Here is a 19,984-nt window from a genome sequence, read left to right on the forward strand (position 1 = left end):
GAGAACTTTTCTGCCCCAACGGCCATCGTCTCTATGAGATATTATTATGTACTTGATTTTAGCAATTCTGCGAGCTGGCACACTGCCACTTGATTTTAGCAATTCTGCGAGCTGACCTTAGTTACTTTATCTTATCTTGTTTTTATTCATTTTTCTTTATTAAGGAAACAAACAGCATGAATTGATACTAATATCCGTAATAGCGACTAATACGGCATCTTATCTAATATCTATCTATACTTATAATAAATCTGTAGAGAGGTCAATTCTGTACATGAAATATATTTTCAAAATAACTATCAGGGGGTGATTAGTGATCGATACTGATGCCAAAAATGCAATCAGTAAAATTTTTGTCTTTCTGTCTGTCTGTCTGTCTGTCTGTATGTTCCTTATAGAAACAAAAACTACTCGACAGATTTTAACGAAACTTGGTACAATTATTCTTCATACTCCTGGGCAGGTTATAGGATACTTAGGAATTCCCACGGGAACGGGCATCAGCGGGAAAATCCTTTTGTTTGAAAAATCTAAACCGCTTAAGTTAGACGCTTGAAATTTGGCAAGCAGGTACCTTAGTAAACTTAAAGCTTAGTTATAACAGGATATTGCAAAATTCCTACGGGAACGGGAATTAGCGAGAAAAAACATTTGTATGAAAAAATCTAAGCCACGTAAGATAGACGCTTGAAATTTGGCATGCAGGTACCTTAGAAAATTTAAAGCTTAGTTACAACAGGATATTGCAAAATTCTCACGGGAACGGGAGTTAGCGGGAAAAAACATTTGTATGAAAAAATCTAAACCGCGTAAGTGAGACGCTTAAAATTTGGCATGCAGGTACCTTAGTAAACTTAAAGCTTAGTTACAACAGGATATTGTAAAATTCCCACGGAACTGGAATTAGCGGGAAATTCCTTTTGTATGACTGACTCACTGACATACCCACGCACAGCCTAAACGGCTAAACGTAGGCACTTGAAATTTATAAGGGACGTAGCTTAGGTACCGTAGAGGTGCACTAAGAAAGGGATTCCCGAAATTCCCACAGGAACAAGAATTACCGGGAAAATCCTTTTGTATGAAAAATCTAAACCGCTTAAGTTAAACGCTTGAAATTTGGCATGCAGGTCCCTTAGTAAACTTAAAGCTTAGTTACAACAGGATATTGCGAAATTCCAACGGGAACGGGAGTTAGCTGGAAAAAACATTTGTATGAAAAAATCTAAACCGCGTAAAATAGATGAAGGGGGTAAAACGGGATCCACGCGTACGAATACGCGGGCGGCCGCTAGTAATAAATAAATACCTACTTATAAATAAAACCGCCTACGCGATGTCAAAACAAACCGCGATATTGGCAAAAGTTTCCCAACAATGGCTATTTCTAAAGATAAAGTTTTTCTGCAAACTTACCGGACGAAGTTTGATTGACTCTGTGCTTGTTTCCACTGTCGTTAGAACGATACGTCATTTATAGATGAACTACACTGAACCGTCCCACCAGTGACATTGACAGGGCGGACAGCTAGTTCAAACGAAGTTGAAACGTAAACGGAGCGTGACTGCGCCTTTACGTAAAAACTAACAGAAAGCTACTTTTTTCCAAACGCAATTCAAACGCTTGACGAACATTATTTTTTTGTTGTTTTAGTAATTTTAGTTTCAAAAATAAGGTGTTCGGAAGTGCATAAATCTGTTGTTTCGTCTTCGTTTGCGCGTGAAATTTACCGTGGTACCGAATTGCACTTCAGCTGGAATGAAAATGGAGCGCAAGTCGAGCGCGACTGGAGATGAAACGCGAATGAGTTGAAGACATTACAAATTAGAGCAATCTGGGCCAGGTGCCTATTGTAACTTCAGTACTTCAGTCTACTGTGGGAGGCCTGCCTACACTACGTACCTCTTTCCAATCCACAGTCGCCACTCGAGTAGGTACTTTCTGCTTCAACAACCATCAGTACCAGGTACGTCCCTCGCCCACTGCTACTTACGTAAATTACTGTGTGTGGATTAGTGTGGAAGGCATGTAATTTTACACTACCATGAGGGGTCGGTCCTTTAATCTAACTTAGGTATGTAAATGAAATACCTAAGTAAAGTTCTTTGCAGCTTTTGAAATAATATGTAAAACTATTTCACACTCTATCCAAGAGACATACCTACATACTTAGGTATTATAAATAATCTACATATTTATACTCAAATCCTCTTGATTTTTCTTGACAGTGGAAACAAACGCCATAAAAGTTCCACTGAATAGTAGAAGCAGAATGGCTATTGATGCCATAATTGAAAGGCCTGGTAAACGATGAAGTAACTAGGAACTTCACAAGTTCTTTGTTTTACATAACAGTGGTAACGAAGATTATACGAACACTTGAGTGCTTTTATTGAGGAACTATCGGCCGCCCGCGATTTCGTATGCGATGATCCCGTTTTACCCCGTTAGGGGTGGAGTTTCGTAAAATCCTTTCTTAGCGGATGTCATAACATCTACCTGCATTTTTTTTATCCACAACGAGGAAGCTCTTGGCCTGTATCTCACCTGATGGTAAGTGATGCATGCCAAATTTCAACCCGATCCGTCCAGTGGTTTGGGCTGTGCGTTGATAGATCACTATGTCAGTCAGTCAGTCAGTTAGTCAGTCAGTTAGTCAGTCAGTCACCTTTGAGTTATCATTAAAGGATCATTATTTAGATATCATTAAAGGAGATAATCATGTCATTTAGTCTCCACATTACCCTCTCCAGTTTTCCAGATGTCAATGGAGGATTGCATGTAAGTACTAAGTACATAGATGCATGGGGTGTGTACACACTCCACGTTAAAGAAGATGCATTGGCATTTATTGAGGTTTGTTTGTTAATAACAGTCATGACACATTGAAAGATGCTTTAAGCTAACGCAAGCAACGTTCGGGAGGCAAGTTAAAGTCTCTGCTAATATCATGACATTCCTACATTACCTACTTAGGTAAGTTGTAAAGCCCATTTGGAGCAAAAATATATCAATAATCAATAGCTTCTCTTAGTCCTTCATCATTCACATATTAAGATAAGTAGATCAACAATAATGGCTTGTTCTTTATTAATCCCCCACTTTTTAAGTGGCTTCCCTTTTGGCCAAGAACAGACGGTGAAACGCAACTGCAACGAAACTGCAACTTTTTGATGATTCTCATGAATGAAACTGAAACTGAAAGTTTCAAACTGGTCGCGTCATGTGTGGTCTCTCAACGGACGTTATGGCAGAAACTTAGATGCAACTCAAAAGTAACTAGCAGTTGCAGTTTCGTCGCAGTTGCGTTTCACCGTCTGTTCTGGGCCTTTGTTATTTTACTTTGAACTTTGCTTAACTATTTACCTCTGAATAAAAAAAGTAAATAAGGACCTGCATAGTGATAGCCCACAAAACAAACGTAAAATCAGTAGTAAAGTTTTATTTCATCATACTCAGACAGCTTGTTACCTAACATTGGAAGTAAGTTGACGAAAATTTACGAACTTAAGCAAACAAAAAAAGAAGTTAAAAAGTTTAAAAAAATTCGAACAGCCAGTTAAGAGGCTTTGTCGAATTAACCCTCGAAAGGAAATATGCGTCGAAAGAACGTAGATAGAAAAATATTGTTATTACATTGTAACAGTTCCAAAACGGGCTGTTTTTCTCAGACAACAGATTCATTTGCTGACTGACTACTTAAAAAAGTAAAATAAATATTCGTCCTTGTACTCACTCATACGTCTGATAGACGTTGCATTATTTTTATGAAAGTACCAATAGAAATACAAGTTGACAAGTAGAAACCAAACAATAACAATTTTGGCCGAATTTTCAAGTAAGTTTACAATCGTTGGACGCAAGTACATAATGTAGAGTTATTATAATTTTCCAATATAGAGTAGTAATAAAAATACTTGATATTTTTTAATCGTAATCATATTCTGTATCCTACATAAAAATTTGGACAAAAAAAAATTACGCAGTAATTATACGTCTCCCAAACGTATACCTTCATTTACCGTTTCTGCCTAGAATAAAAAAGCTTTATTAATCTTAAGTTGTTAAGTTCCGAAATGTTTAAGGTTTCTTTCGAAATCAGACTTGGAAAGCCCACAAGCTCTTTGTGGCTAAAAACTGAAATTTGTGCTCTCTACAGCCAGTTGCGTAAATCTTAAATGAACCTCTTCAAGGTTTGTTTGGATGAAGCTTGCCATCTCATCTGAGACATGTAGCAGTATATTAAATTTAAAAAAAACCTTAGGAGCATCCCTTAGGTCCTCAGAAGGATCTTAGGGTTACTTTTAGCAGCATCTATTTGATAAATTTTTAATAAAATTTTTCTAACATTTAGGTGTAAAAGGACTTGAAGCAGGGACAGAGTACCTAGATTAAGTGAGGCTCCCCTCATCGGAAGGTTGAGGCATACCCCCTAAAAAGCCCCGGGTTCTCCTTAAATGACACGATTTGATTTGTAAAGTAATTCCTATATAAACAAGAATATAGACTAGTTAGTTTGATTTGATTCAATGCTTAAAGTAGAAATTACATCGCAATCAAAAATATTGCATTAATTGTTCTAAATAATCGTGATAACTTCTACGAGTATTAGAAACTTATAATTTATTCGTACTGGTAAGATACTTTTATCATGTTCTTCTATCATAACATTCATAAGGGTTAGGTTTAAAATTAATGTGATTGATATAATAGTATGTAAGTACCTAAGCAATGTTAAAGGTGGTATTGGTGGTGATATTGGGGGAGTTTTAAAAATAAAAGCTTGTTTTTGAATATTCTCATTTATTCCTAGAAGTCATGAGGTAAACAATACTAAATTATTTTCAATAGATACCAATCGGTTCACAATCTCAAACAAGTCCTACAAAATTGGTCTCAAATCAAACGCTACAATCATTTTACGGCACTCAGATTTACTTTTAAAATAACACTCCAAAGTATTTACTCAAGTGGACAAAATACTGTATTCGTTTAGGGAGAAATTAATTTAATTAAATGATTACTAAAATTAAAGCTACGTACACTAAGATACACATAAATACGCGATTAAATTACTTTTAAAATACAAAGATTGTGAAAGACGAAAACATAAAAAAAGAATCGAAAAAAAAAAACGTTGTACGTAAAATTAGATAACAAAACAAAGACAAGATAACAACCAATAATGAAGATTTTAATTTATTGCATTTAAATCTTTAACTTAATTTGAGAATGCCAATCAGAATTTAGAAATTAATCGTTACTTAAAATTAGAAACTGAAGCTATTGTTCTAAAGACACTAAGAAATGTGACTACGTTTATGGCACGGTCTATTTCAAAAGTTTACGTAAGGGAAATAACTAAATTTAAATATAAAAAACGTAATGAAACTAACCTTTCTGGTACTACAAAAGAACACGTAATGGATAGTAAAACGAAAGCATGTATAAGTATTCTAGAACGACATAGACTGAGACAGACATACGAAATAACATGGACTGGCATAGTGAGATATAAAACAACATGAACTGAATTAAGTTGAGACATAAAAATCATAATAGGAACAACTGATGTTGCTTATACTACAAAAATACTGATAAAGGTTAGGAATAGGATGTATGGTTTTGGTCATGAAACAAAAAATATTAGCAATCAACCATGCTCTATAACTAAATGGCGTCAAATGGTTGCCAGGAATAATATAGGAATGCAAAAGGTACTTTTAGAAGGACATCTCGTGACTAATACTGCTCTGCTAGAAAAGATTTAGTTATATTACAGTTACATAAACGTGTTTATGGCATTATATGGCTACCTCATGAATCACAAACGTTAGCACTCAATTTTCTGTACACTAATCCAATTTGTATTATACAGAATACCAATATCAGTTTAACAATTTTATTTTTTTCACTAACATACTGATTTTATAATATAATAATCTATTTTTTTATTTACAGTGTTTTTTTTTTGTTTATAGAATTGACTTTTATTAAATAAGTTTTTTTAATTAAATATATATTTTTGTAACCCTAATATGCTTCTTTGCAATATTTTCTGACAACGTTTCATTATTATTTTGCATTATCATGATTTTGTCAGGAAATATTACAAATGAACAATGTATAATATTGTCACAAGATTTGTTTTAGGCACAAACTGGTGTTTATATCCCAAATATTATTGCCTTATTATTTGTTTTATTAATTCCACGACATCTAAATTAATAATACTATTCGTAAAAATGTCTTTTCTCACGGGGAAGTAATAAATATAAATATTTCTTAACTAACATCTAATATTGGTCGGGATTTAGGAAATACAAACACATTTCAATATAATTAACATGCACTTTCATATATTATAAGATTTCGCAATTTTAAATTCACTTTGTTCGGAAAATAACTAATCTATAATAACTCTTTCTACATACCTACATAATTTAGAAACAGTAGCTGTTTCAGCTGCATACATAGTTCAACAATCATTTTTGGCACATAATCATCTTTGCCACATAGATTTAAGTCAATTAATAAAGTCGGATAATAGAAGTATTTCCACAAATTAAGACTGCTCCCGATACCTTCAATGTAGTCTTAGCTTCACTTCAGGAATATTAGATTTTTCCTCTTCAATACCTTTAATACTGAGCTTATTTTGAACTCAAAATTAATTCAAAGTAGGTACTAACTATATCAGAAGAAGTAGTATTTGGGAAATTGCTCTCATACAAAGGAGGAATCAACACATCCTACACAAAACAGTTGCTAATGTTCTTCCGTTCACTAGTGAAGTATTTACTAGATTGCTTATTTACTGATATCCGAGTTTCTCAAGCAGATAACATTTATCTTTTGCTTGATCAAGTCAATCATAGTGATCTTCAAAAGAGCTTAAGGCACACTTGAGGGACACACATTTTCGTAAAACTGATATTACAATCAATTTTGCCAAATAGTCTTTGCAGGAACAATAATTAATGAACAATGTCATCTATATATACGTCAAAACTCGGAAGTTACATCAAATCCAATTTTGATATTGTAACTTGTTCTCATATCCAGTGATAACATCGCAGAAGCCATATTGCGTCTTACGAATACCATTTCTTTGTCATGTACTTGTTAAAGCTTTTACATTGCTTTATAATCGTTTAACTTACACTTGATAAAAGTCCTTAGGTATATCCAAACTTATACACTACGCATAGATACACCACTTTTGAAATTAACCGTATTTTTATGTACACTATCGTTCGTTTTCCCATACAGTTGAGGTTTGGTGTCGGTCAGTTTGTAGCACTAGTCGATGGGCCGTGATTAGCCTCTTGGTGTTTGTACTTGTGGGAGGTCATTTGGGAGAGACCTAGTACAGCGAAACCGCACTGCAAGCAGTGGTAGTGGGTTTGCTTCTTGCTGTGAATGCATTGTGGTTCATATCCGCAACCTGTAATAAAAAGATAAAGTTTATTTAAAGTTAGCAAAATTTGTCTTATGATAATAACCAAACCTCTAAACAAACTACATTATTTTGATCCAGATGTGAAAATTCTAGCTATAAGATGATAGATTCAATAAAGTAGACCAAATTTATAGACAATGACAAGTCATAAATTAATAATTACTTATTAATAAATAAATTAATAATATCTTCATGATTTTGATAAATTGGAAATGGTCTTTCTCCCACAAGATTAAAATTAATGACCCCATCGTGATGTAAGTACCTAAATATGTTTTGCTTACCTTTGCTAGGAGGGAACTTCTCAAAGCCAGCAGCCTGAATTGAGTCCAGCTTCTGATGCTGACGCCTGTGAGCCACGACCTTATTGGTGTCAGTGCACACGAAGTCGCATTTCAAGCAGTGGAAGTGGGATGCCTTGTTCTGGCCAGTACCTGAAATGTATCAGAAAAAAAATGTAACTACGAAGGATCGAATAATAGAGGACAAACAAAGAATTTAGTTTAAGTGGGAGCTCATGTCAGAAGTAGATAGATTTTTTTACGTTAAAGATAAAAAAGAATTTTAGCTGGTTGCCATCTTTTCTAGCAAACCAAGTCAGTGGGTACAGGTGACAACGCTCTGAGGCTTCTGAGCAAATTGTAGATAATAAAATATTGGTGAGAGAGAAAAAGAACAGTGGATTTTACAAACATATAAATTACATGATGACGCCTTACCATAAGTCGATGCGTGGGGGCAATCTGGTCTCTGGCAGTAAACGTTTGCTCGATATTGTTGGAAATCTCCTCCCATCAGGGTGTCAAGTCTGAAAAGCAAACGAAAATGTTGTAGATGTTTGATAAACCTGCTTAACGCTAATATCGTCATGGAAATATTTATTTTGATTTACATACCTTTCATGTCTAGCAGTGTGTTGAACGAATCTAGTCTTGTCACAGAACGAATACCCGCAGTCTTTTCGAGTGCAGTGGAAATGGGTTTGATGCTCCCTAAAACAACAAAGTTTCAGGTTAATCATTTGAAAACTTTAACAAGTTTGAAATGAGAAACGAATTTCAAAAGACATATTAATAAAGGTATTTTGTTTAAAATGTAATGAGGCAATTACCTGTATCCACAGTGCTGATATGCGCAGTCTTCGTTGAATCTGAACCTGAGATATCCTTCGGGAATAGGCTCATCTTTCAAGACGCGCATGTGTGGGCCACGCGTGGTGTGTGTGCGCCGGCTAGAAAAACAAAACATTGATTATCTACACTAATATTATAAAGAGGAAAACTTTGTTTGTTTGGTTGTAATGAATAGGCTCAAAAACTACTGGACCGTTTTTAAAAATCCTTTTACCATTCAAAAGTTACATTATCCACGAGTAACATAGGCTAAATTTTATTTTGGAAAAAAATTGGGTTCCGTAAAGTATGTAGATAATGTAATCCACGCGCGCGAAGCCGCGGGCAGAAAGCTTGTTTAGAAATATAGTGTAAAGCAAAATAAAATTATTAGGGGTTGTATTAAGAAACGTCTGTCGTAATTCGATTCACTATCTGCTATTTTCAATATTTAAGCCGATTTGATTATGGAGCAATTGTTGTGAACAAGAACTTACGTTTTAGCAATCATTTCAGCTTCCTTATCAAGTCCTGGTGGTAGACCATGGCTTTGCAGCAGACTTTGTTCTAACAACAACTCTGGAGGGTACAGCATTGTTGGGTAGAGGGGGAAGGGAGATCCTCTGAAAATAAAATAAACACATTTATTACATCACCATTAAAGAAGAATGTGAAGAAGTTATTGATTCATCCATTGAGATAATAAAGATAAGGTTAAAAGAAATGGTTTAATTTCTTACCCCTGAGAGAATAGTGCCACTTGAGCCAGGCCTGGTAGACCGGCCAATGAAGCAGTATACTGTTGTTGCATTTTGAGCTGATCTTGGAGACTACCCTTACGGCCTCCAGCCAAATATTGCTGGAGAAGCAGGCTTTGGACTGCTTGCACCTAAAACAGAGAGAAAATTAGTCAGAAATACACGTATTATTAGGTAAAGTTTTACATGAAGCTCTGTTGTAAAGAGTATATTGCTTAAAAAGGCAGGATGACCGTAACTTACTTGCTCTGCAGGATTGGGAGGTCTATGGGTTGGTGATGGTGCTTGGCTTGTTGATGAAGATGATGCTGTTGATGGAAGAATCGATATTTCTGGGTATTCTCGTTCGAGAGTCTCCTGGAACAATGAAAAAGTTAGTTTCCTTGTTAAATGGATTCACAAAAGATAATAACGTAAATCAAGTAAGGTACAAAAACAGTAGCAAAACTATAATTTACCTTAGTAGCAGCAAGTCCAACTGGTCCAGGATCCATGGTGTTGCTGTGTTTCTTCACCATGTGACTAAACAGCAACTTCAGATCCACATAGGCTTGGCTGCAATGCGGGCAGTGGTAATGCAGGTTCATGCCACCAGCATTCTTGTTCAATGGACAAGCTTGGTCATGGCACGAAGGCGGAATCGTAGGTCCAGAAACCTTTGGTGCTTCGAATGGCTTCTTATCATAATCCATTCGCAATTTCATATCCTTGGAAGGTGATGCGTCGTATATGCTCCTGGGTGATGGTGATGATGCATTGCTCCTGAGATGAGACGACGGGTAGAACGTGCCTGTAGCTTTAACTACTGAAATGAAGATAGCATGTGGTTAGTCTAATGATAATTGAACTAAAAATACTTTATAAACACAGAGAGACACATACCCGAAATGTTATCTTGCTCCCTCTCAAATTCGCTCTTGATTGAGAAGTTGGTAGGAGTGTAGGATTCACTGGGCTCCTTCATAGAGGCAACACTGTCAACTGATGCGCGTTCCTTCAAAGAGTAGTCTTTGGCTTCATCGAATGATCTCTCTTGTTCCTCACTCTTTATCACTGGTGTTCCTCGACCATGTTTATGAGTTGCCAACGCCGAGTACTGGGTTAGTATAGCTGGGCAGTTGTTCCCTTGAGCGCAATGGAAGTGTGATCTGAGCTGGTTCTTGAAACAGCTCTTTCCTCCACACTGATCAAATGAAGTAAAGTAATCGAAACCTTCAAGCAGAGGGCTGATAGAGTGTAATTCTCTCATGTGAGTCTCCATAATGATGTGGGTTTCGCCAGCAAAGCTGCAGTTGAAGCAGTGGAGATGCAGTCTGCTCATAATCAGCTGACATCTTGGGTAAGACTGACTGCACGAGTCGGGGCATGTGAAAACTTCGAAATGTTGGAACTTGATGCGCTGTAATAAAAACATTAGGGATCAGTCTTGTTTTATGGAAGCAAGACATAGGAATTAAAGTAATTTTCAGATAAATACTTACCGGAAATTCCTCGACGGTCGTAATGACAGGAGACTGAATCAGTGGGGGTAGTTGATTACTCTTAGGTAGCTTGAATGAAGTAAAAATGGCTTGAGGTGTTACCTGCAGAAGAATAAGTTTTATTAGAAATATATTTAAATAATAAAGCTTCATAAAAAAATATAATAAAGTAAGATACGTACATTATCAGTCCAAACTTCAACAACCCTGTTCTTTGGTGGTCTTCCTCTCTTCCTACTAAACATTTCATCCAAGGAACTTGAGGGGTTGACCTGCTGAGGCACTACTCCTGGGTTAGGGCCAAGGTTCAGTTGAGCTTGCAGGTTTGGAGTCAACTGAGAACTTAGGCTTGGTGCCATTTGAGCCAACTGGGCTAAATTAGGCGGCAGGTTCGACATAGAAGGCACTTGGCCAAGCTGTGCTGCCATATTGGGGTGTAATTGAGCTGACAGTTGAGGGGTGAAGTTTGGTGCAAATCTCGCAGCTAAATTAGGTGACATAGGGCTCAGGATCGCATGTTGCCGGTGGTGCTCTAGCCTTCTGAATGGGTGTTCTTCTGATGAGAGAATGACAGCACCACAGTTTTCCTGCAAATAATAGAACATTAGTATATGAAGTCAGTTAATATCTATACTAAGTCGTATTAGGGGAATTCTTAAGAAGGTTTTTGACCAGTGTGTTATTGTGTTAGGGAGTTTTCCTAACAAAAGTCTATGGTGGCTAATTCTGAAATTTAGCCTTTATTGATAGGCATATCATTTCAATATTACGTACGTGGAAGTTTATCACTATTATGTCTTACCCAAGTGCAATGATAGTGCGTGATGTCCCGAATGTGCTGACAAGCGGAGTTTCCACAAGGGTTGCTGCGGGTGTAGGTCACGAAGTAAGCTTCGGTGACCTGGTTCTGCTGTTCATGCTCCATTACATGTTTCACCATGGTAGTGTGGCAGCTGTAAAAATTCAGTAGGTATTAGAAGGTGCCCAAGAAAAAGGTATTTGGAAAACGCAAGATCTTTAAACTAGGCAGGGTAGACTGGGTACAGTTGTGACAGGGTACGGTTGTAATAACTCGAATGTAGCACGTTGGATGAAAGGTACAAGGGTAAGGTACTTGTTTGTAGCCATGTAGCCGTTACAACTGTACCCAGTCCACGCTATCTGGAAACGAAAGGTACCTGTGGGCCATTTTGCATCCTTCAGCTAAGCAATGGTAGTGCTTGTTCAGGGCACTGCATTTGCTGCACTTGTCGTCTACATCTTTGCCTCCATTGTAAGTCTCGATGTATTTACGTGACGCCTCTTCAACTAGTGCTGGGTTCTGGAAAATATATTGTTGATTTAGTATATTAAAGGTAGTATAAGTTCAATGTAAGTAGATTATCAAATTGTGCTATCTATCTATCTAATTGATGGTTAAGTACTTACGAAAGGATGAGCATAGTCAGGGTCCATCATTGAGTTGGACATGTCATCATCGACGTGAAGGTTGCCTCCTGGGGAGTACATGCTGAGGTCAGCACCTTGCTGCAGGAAGGCACTCTGGATCACCGATGTTGGTAGTCTGTGGATGCAGAATTTTAATATTAGTTTAAGTTGCAAATACAATGTGGAAAAGGTTTGAATTTTTCGACCACATTAGAAAATCTGATGATGATGAAGATTTTGATTATTCAAGCTTTTGTACTACTATCTAAACAAAGGTATAATGTGTCACACGAGGGAATTGAACCCAGAACCTATGTATATTCGAGAGAGCCCAACACTCTTAGAGCTTGTTCCCACTGTGTTTGTAGGATCCCCCAAAATTGGATTGCCGTGGGAACGAACCCTTACGGTATCAAACAGGTAAAAACAAAAAAACCTAAATGTTGATCAGCTACCACTTTTTTAAAATATTTATTTATCATGGAGGGTTTATTCACTTAACCCCTTACTAATAAAAAGTTACACAGTTGTTGAACACTGTTTTAAAATGACATTTCCATACTAAATGTCACTAAAACACTGTTCAACGAGCGTGTAAGTTTTATTAGTAAGGGGGTTAGTGAATAAATGTCCAGCTAACACTTACCCAAAGCTCATTTCCTGCTCCTTCCTCTCATGCTTCCTCTTGTGAGTGAAGATCTGGCTGCTAGAGTGCAGCACGTAGTTGCAGTGGGGCCTGATGCAGTGAATATGGTTGCAGGTCTTGCTGAACCGGCAGTCCCGGTAGGGGCAGGCTTCGTTCTTCATGTACTTCTTGAAGCCATCCTTGGATAGAGCTTCGTCTTTGATGTGGTAGGTCTTGTGTTTTTCTGTAAAAAAGAACCACGATGCTTGTAAATATACTAGGGCGGAATAAATAACAGAGATTTTGTAACCTAATTCATCATAAAGTGATTTTTTCAATAACAAGGTGGAAGATGAAGATACTAAAAACTTGTAACACCTACTGAATGACCTGCCATGTTGGCAAATAAAAATGATTTGATTTGACTTGAAACAGCAAAATGATGGATTTCTCCTCTGGATAAATTAGGAAGGGTTAAACTACTACAAGACGACTAAATGGCCTGAAGAAAGGCATGAATCAAAGGCACTGCAATCCATTTATCCTACTAGCTTCACATACTACATTTATCATCTTCTCACGTCAGTCTATTGCTGAACATAAACATTGTTAATGACCTCTCACGGTCCTAGGTTTCTTTCAGTTTTCGTGCAGGAAATAGATAGAAACTTACCCATATCAGCCTTATTCTTGAACGTATAAGTGCAGCCTGGTCTCCTGCAGTGGAAGTGCGTGGTCCTCTGCCCCGCGAAGACGCAATGGGGGGCAGCACAGCTCTCAGTCGCTCGGAACCTCTGGAAGCCTTCCTGCAGGATCGCGCTGTCCTTGCGATGGTAGTTGGCGTGCATCTGCACGTCTGATGTTGAGATGTACACCTGGAAAGTAAAGGTTGGAGAGTGAATTGATGGTAAAACCGAAGAAGTATGCAATTATTGTTCAATACAATTTAGCTTGCTTTAAAGCCAATGTCTTCTAATGGCACAAGAAAAATACAGGGATCAGGATTATTGATATAAATATAAATAACATGTGCACAATTGCACATTGTTGAAGGCAGAAATAATTTATTTTTTATATGGCTCCAAATTAATTGTATTGGGGTTGCAGAAATTAAGAATGCGCTACGTGGTCCCGTGTCCAACAAGGTGGACAGACGACTTCATAAAGGTAACAGGAAGGCACTGGAGGCAGGACGCTACCAACCGGTCAATCAAGAAATCACTGGGGGAGGCTTATGTCCAGCAGTGAACGTCCTGTAGCTAAAATGATGATGTTGATGATAGTGCTTTTTTTGAGGCTGATAGCTTACCTTATCACAGCCATCCTGGATGCAGTGGTAGTGGGTCTGGCTGCGGTTGTGGGGGCAGTCGCTGAACCGTTCGGAGCAGTCGTCTAGCGGTGAGTAACGCATGAAACCATGCGCGAGAGACTCGTCGCGTTTCTTGTGCCACTGTGGAGAAGGAGAAACAATGATTAAAACTCATCATCGTCAGCATCATGATCAGTGAAAAGGGTGAATTTCAACAAGTGCATATTTTTGCCTAATTTTGGTGGAAATTGTTATTTGTGTATTTTTATTCTTTAATTATAGATCAAATTTATTGGAAACTTATACTATTTCTAAAATGATTAAGACATTAAATTTTGTCCAGTAGTTTTTTAGATTTTCCTTACACCAAAATTAAGAGAACACCAAAATTTATATTAAAGCACCAAAATTAGAAAATATGCTATCAGTCGGTCATATCTTAGTGCCAAGCTCAAGAAATGGTTTTAAATTTACCAGCACCGACTCCAAAAATATTAATCATGGTATATTGACCTAATAAATAAATAACGACGTACTTATTTTCTACTTTTAAGTGATTTTTGGCGTCGGTTTTATTTTTTTTGTTAAAATTATTTTTTTTCATGCTTTTTAGTTGATTAGTCCTTGTTATTGTCACTGAAGAGGGACAGTACCTATGTTTAATGTGATTAAGACTATAATTTTCCATTACAAAATGGAAAATTNGATTATTCAAGCTTTTGTACTACTATCTAAACAAAGGTATAATGTGTCACACGAGGGAATTGAACCCAGAACCTATGATGCGAGAGAGCCCAACACTCTTAGGGCTGATTCCATGGTTTTTGTAGGATCCCACAAAACTGGTGGGAACGAGCTCTTACGGCATCAAACAGGTAAGGAGAAAACCTAAATGTTAATCAGCTACCACTTACCCAAAGCTCATTTCCTGCTCCTTCCTCTCATGCTTCCTCTTATGAGTGAAGATCTGGCTGCTAGAGTGCAGCACGTAGTTGCAGTGGGGCCTGATGCAGTGGATGTGGTTGCAGGTCTTGCTGAACCGGCAATCACGGTAGGGGCAGGCTTCGTTCTTCATGTACTTCTTGAAGCCATCCTTGGATAGAGCTTCGTCTTTGATGTGGTAGGTCTTGTGTTTTTCTATAAAAAAGAACCACGATACTTGTAAATATACTAGGGCGGAATAAATAACAGAGAATTTGTAACTTAATTCATAAAAAAGAGATTTTTTAAATAACAAGGTGGAAGGTGAAGATACTAAAAAACTTGTAACACCTACTGAATGTAAACCCATGTTGGCAACTAAAAATGATTTGATTTGATTTGATTTGAAACAGCAAAATTATCCCTTTCTCCTCTGGATAAATTAGGAAGAGTTAAGCTACTACAGGGACGACTAAATGGCCCGAAGAAAGGCATGAATCAACAGCAATAGCAAATTGTGTCAATAAACTATTTCTATCCATCTATCATTTATCATCTCACGTCAGCTGAACATAAACATTGTTAATGACCTCTCACGGTCCTAGGTTTCTTTCAGTTTTCGTGCAGGAAATAGACAGAAACTTACCCATATCAGCCTTATTCTTGAACGTATAAGTGCAGCCTGGTCTCCTGCAGTGGAAGTGCGTGGTCCTTTGTCCCGCGAAGACGCAATGGGGGGCAGCACAGCTTTCAGTCGCTCGGAACCTCTGGAAACCCTCTTGAAGGATCGCGCTGTCCTTGCGATGGTAGTTGGCGTGCATCTGGACGTCTGATGTTGAGATGTACACCTGGAAGGTCATGGTTGGAGAGTGAATTGATGGTAAAACCGAAGAAGTATGCAATTATTGTTCAATACAATTTAGCTTACTTAAAAGCCAATGTCTTGGAAGACTGGAGATAATGAAACAAGAAAAATACAGAGGATCAGAATTATTGATATAAATAACATGTACAGATTGTTGAAGGCAGAAATAATTTCTTCTTTATATCCCCTCCTTATTAATTTCACAAATCATGGATTTGGTACTATACTATCAACCAGTCAGTCTGGAAATCATTGGGGGAGGTCTTGCTCAGCAGTGACGTCCTGTAGCCTGTAGCTGAAATGATGATGTTGATGATAGTGCTTTTTCTGAGGCTGATAGCTTACCTTATCACAGCCATCCTGGATGCAGTGGTAGTGCGTCTGGCTGCGGTTGTGGGGGCAGTCGCTGAACCGCTCGGAGCAGTCGTCTAGTGGCGAGTACCTCATAAACCCGTGCGCGAGAGACTCGTCGCGTTTCTTGTGCCACTGTGGAGAAGGAGAAACAATGATTAAAACTCATCATCGTCAGCATCATGATCAGTGAAAAGTAAAAATATAATTATCTGTTAATGATTTAGTTTGTTCGTGTAAAATGCCTTCAAAAGGCTGTAATCCTCTTCTCATTTTTCAAGCTACTCGTAAGTACATGACTGTTTTTATTTTGTCGCAAATAAATACTTGGAGCGAGTGAATATTTTTTATAGAATAGTCCAAGCCCATATTGTTTTTAGCAAATTTGCCGAATTATAGAGGTATAGTTTGTGACTTAGGCGGGTCATAAGACATTGTAGAGAGAGGCTGCTTTTGGCAACCTGTATCTCATGATGCTAGTGTGTAGGTTTATAAAGAGCTAAATTTTGTTAAAGCTTACCTTAAAATGCCTGATCATCTCTTCCTTCTTGCAGAAGACCCTGGCGGTGCAGTCCATGCAGTGGAAGTGCTCCCGGTAGCCAAGCTCCTTGCAGTACGATGAGCCGCATTCCAGGGTTGAGTTGTACCTGGAGAGAGAAATAGAGCTATAGGACTCTTCAGGGTGTGGTATTGGGACCATTGCTTAATTTTCAGATGAATTAACACAAATTGTTTCTTTACATCGTACGATCAAATTCTTCAAAAATATTGTTTCGTTTGATTACGATATACGATATGGTGAACAAATTATTTCCATCCTTTCACCGCGAGATATAAAATGAAAGAAATATCTTCGTTAACGAAGAAACAATACTACAACAATAATTTATTAGAACCAAGCAGGTAACAAATGCACAGCTGTCAATAATATGATGAATGCGCCCATTCTATGGATTCACCGACCAATGTTTGTTTTAAAACACTTTTTCACCAACTGAGACAATTATCCTGATTATTATCAAGAATGAAAAACGCGTTTGAGAGCATACAGGGTGTTTTACAGTCTTTTTGCGAAGGATCAATCGACAACCTTGACAAAAACCTTTACAAAAAGGTCATCAACATTATTGCGAAAATAATTTATGGCTCTACACATTGTTGTAAAGGTAAAGCATTAATTTTATTTTCAAGTGAATCCAATTGTGTCCCAATAACAAAAAATACCAGACAGACAGAGGTAGACGGACGACCTCAAAAAGGTTGCAGGAAGGCGTTGGATGTAACCAGCTAATCTGGAAAACATTGGGGGAGGCCTATGTTCAGCAGTGGACGTCCTGTGGCTGAAATAATGATGGACAAAAGTTGTTCACATCAATATCAGGATATTGGTAATATATCGGCGATCGGAACACCCTGTATATTGACGCCTACAATTACGGTTCAAGACGGCCATTGTAAGGGATCAGGAATCCCACGGGTCCTGTTTTATAATATAATTAAAGAGTACAAACTAGCGTAGAGTAATGTTAACTGCCATAACTGCAGCTAAAAAGAGTGGTTAAAGTTATTTAGCGCTAAACTTATTACGAATATTGATAGATAAATAATTATCTACCAATGTCGACGTGTAGAGCCTTTTTAAGCAATTTTTTTGGTTTCTCAACTTTGATGAGTAACTTCCTTCCATCGTGTGGGTTTTAATACATATTGGTACAAGTAAAGTCACAAAGTATTCGACTATTAACTCCTACATTATTACTAACAATAATTATAAGAAGAGACTGAGAATTTTGTATGTGTAATACAGGGTGTAAGCTGTATGTAAGGATTTTAAAAAATCTTTCACCGTTTGAAAGATACATTAAAGATACATAGGCTAACCGTGTATTCACATGACATTGGCCAACCGAAGTAGTGGTAGAGTTTGATTTACCTGTACTTGAAAAGCTCTTTTTAAAAGCCTATTTGGAGATCAAAGTCTCTGTAAGTATAAATTATTTACTAAGAATAGATAAAGATACAAACCTTTTGACATATCTGGAGTAATCCACGGTGGTCTGAAGCGAGTTCTTGCGAGCCTGGTCCAGATGATTCAGTGCTGACAGCAAACCTAGAAAAAACGTAACATTACATGTTAGAGGATAACTTTGGTTCTAAGAGTCAAAGCACACGACGCTTTGCGGCGCCACACCGCAAACATTTCGCCGTATCGCGGCTCGTTTCTGCGGAAACACTCCGTTTTTTGCAGGAACTGCTTTTGCATCATCCTATTTAGTAGTAATAGTGGTTGTAGTACCTGTTTTGATATTAACGTTCATTCGAACATCTCGTTTGCAGTGTCCCGCAAAAATCGGTGCGTTCGAATTCTGAATTCGAATTTCAAACACACATAGGTATGACGTATGCTCCCACGAAAGTCCAGTTTTGCGGGATCTTGCGTTACTGGATCACCCAAAACTGGATTGCCATGACGGGAACGAGCCCTAAGACGACGAAGCGACACCGCGCGCAACACATCGTATGCTTCGGCTCTTACAACCAAATTTATGCTAATAACAAAAAACAATCATAACTAACGATCGGCTCGTTCCTTTTCCGGCAAAACTTATTCTTTTGTTTGGATCAGTCAAATCACCACCATGTATCATGTTTTGTGAACAATGAACTGTTTTCATCGTGTAGGAAATGTTCAAAAGTTGGTTAGACTACGTACAGTCATTCAGAAAATTCGTTTAGTAAAAATAGAGAGAAGCTTTGAGGTTTGATAATAAATTAGTTTCTAAATAAATAGTCTTTTGGTAATTTTGAATTCGATAATATCAATTTCTGTTGCCGTTGGGAAAACGTGTGCATACTTAATAAAGGATAGAAAATCATTTAGATGCTTTTGTCCCTTAGGGTTAATCCCAGATTAGTACCTAAATACTCTACGATTTACACACGGTTTTCACCAATAGAAAGAAGAGTTATCATAGAGGGANGAAAGCCATCTTGTAGAACTGACGAAAATATGCCTCTCTAGTACAAAAAGTAAAAAACCAAAAATTTTGAGTTGTGCCCCTATATTATTAAGGGTGCGATATAGGCTATAATTTATGACGATCTGTGACAAACTAAATTTCACGCGGGTGAAGCCGCGGGCAAAATATATTATATGTATGTGTTTTGGACCTGTCTATAAATATAAATTTTCTGATAATAAATAAATAAATGTAAGGACTTGCTCCCACGGAGACAACCCGTTTTTTGAAGGAACTGTTTTTGGCAGGATCCGATTTAGCAATACGTGTTTTTTAACGTTCATGCTAATATGCCGATTGCAGTACCCTGCAAAATTTGATCGGATCGAATTTCTAATTCAAATTTCAAACACATGGTGTATCACACAACAGTCCAGTATGCAAGAGCATAACTGGATCCGATATACTGGACTGCAAAATTGAATTGCAGAGGGAATGAGACCTAAGACGACGCAGCGACACCACTCCGGCGTCACAACGTACCGTGTGCTTTGGGTCTTACAACCAAATTTATGCTAATAACAAAAAACAATCATAACTAACGATCGGCTCGTTCCTTTTCCGTCAAAACTTATTCTTTTGTTTGGATCAGTCAAATCACCACCATGTATCATGTTTTGTGAACAATGAACTGTTTTCATCGTGTAGGAA

General features: G+C 37.5%; 1 protein-coding gene across 10 annotated transcripts in view; it reads right to left on the bottom strand.

Moving 5' to 3' along the window:
- Positions 1-6,011: 6,011 nt before the first annotated feature.
- Positions 6,012-19,984, bottom strand: part of cas (castor zinc finger transcription factor) — a 109,456-nt gene continuing 95,483 nt past the window's right edge. For 7 of the 10 annotated variants that reach the window (XM_028309176.1, XM_028309181.1, XM_028309235.1 and 4 more), the window contains 20 exons: positions 18,339-18,423; positions 16,834-16,960; positions 16,308-16,448; positions 15,744-15,945; positions 15,091-15,313; positions 12,243-12,378; positions 11,993-12,135; positions 11,617-11,767; positions 10,997-11,401; positions 10,815-10,916; positions 10,216-10,732; positions 9,792-10,138; positions 9,577-9,690; positions 9,316-9,464; positions 9,073-9,198; positions 8,575-8,694; positions 8,360-8,455; positions 8,183-8,271; positions 7,748-7,897; positions 6,013-7,448 (listed from right to left, as the gene is read on the bottom strand). In XM_028309176.1, the coding sequence (XP_028164977.1) occupies positions 7,291-7,448; positions 7,748-7,897; positions 8,183-8,271; positions 8,360-8,455; positions 8,575-8,694; positions 9,073-9,198; positions 9,316-9,464; positions 9,577-9,690; positions 9,792-10,138; positions 10,216-10,732; positions 10,815-10,916; positions 10,997-11,401; positions 11,617-11,767; positions 11,993-12,135; positions 12,243-12,378; positions 15,091-15,313; positions 15,744-15,945; positions 16,308-16,448; positions 16,834-16,960; positions 18,339-18,423 (3,581 nt within the window). In that variant the 3' untranslated portion in view covers positions 6,013-7,290. Of the gene's footprint in view, positions 7,449-7,747; positions 7,898-8,182; positions 8,272-8,359; positions 8,456-8,574; positions 8,695-9,072; positions 9,199-9,315; positions 9,465-9,576; positions 9,691-9,791; positions 10,139-10,215; positions 10,733-10,814; positions 10,917-10,996; positions 11,402-11,616; positions 11,768-11,992; positions 12,136-12,242; positions 12,379-12,888; positions 13,112-13,540; positions 13,743-14,176; positions 14,318-15,090; positions 15,314-15,743; positions 15,946-16,307; positions 16,449-16,833; positions 16,961-18,338; positions 18,424-19,984 lie in introns of all 10 variants that reach the window. The other 3 variants (XM_028309202.1, XM_028309182.1, XM_028309191.1) reach the window with 3 other exon arrangements.

This window comes from Ostrinia furnacalis, unplaced genomic scaffold (assembly GCF_004193835.3).
Source record: "Ostrinia furnacalis isolate ACB-3 unplaced genomic scaffold, ASM419383v2 OfSCF0209, whole genome shotgun sequence".
NCBI lineage: Eukaryota > Metazoa > Arthropoda > Insecta > Lepidoptera > Crambidae > Ostrinia > Ostrinia furnacalis.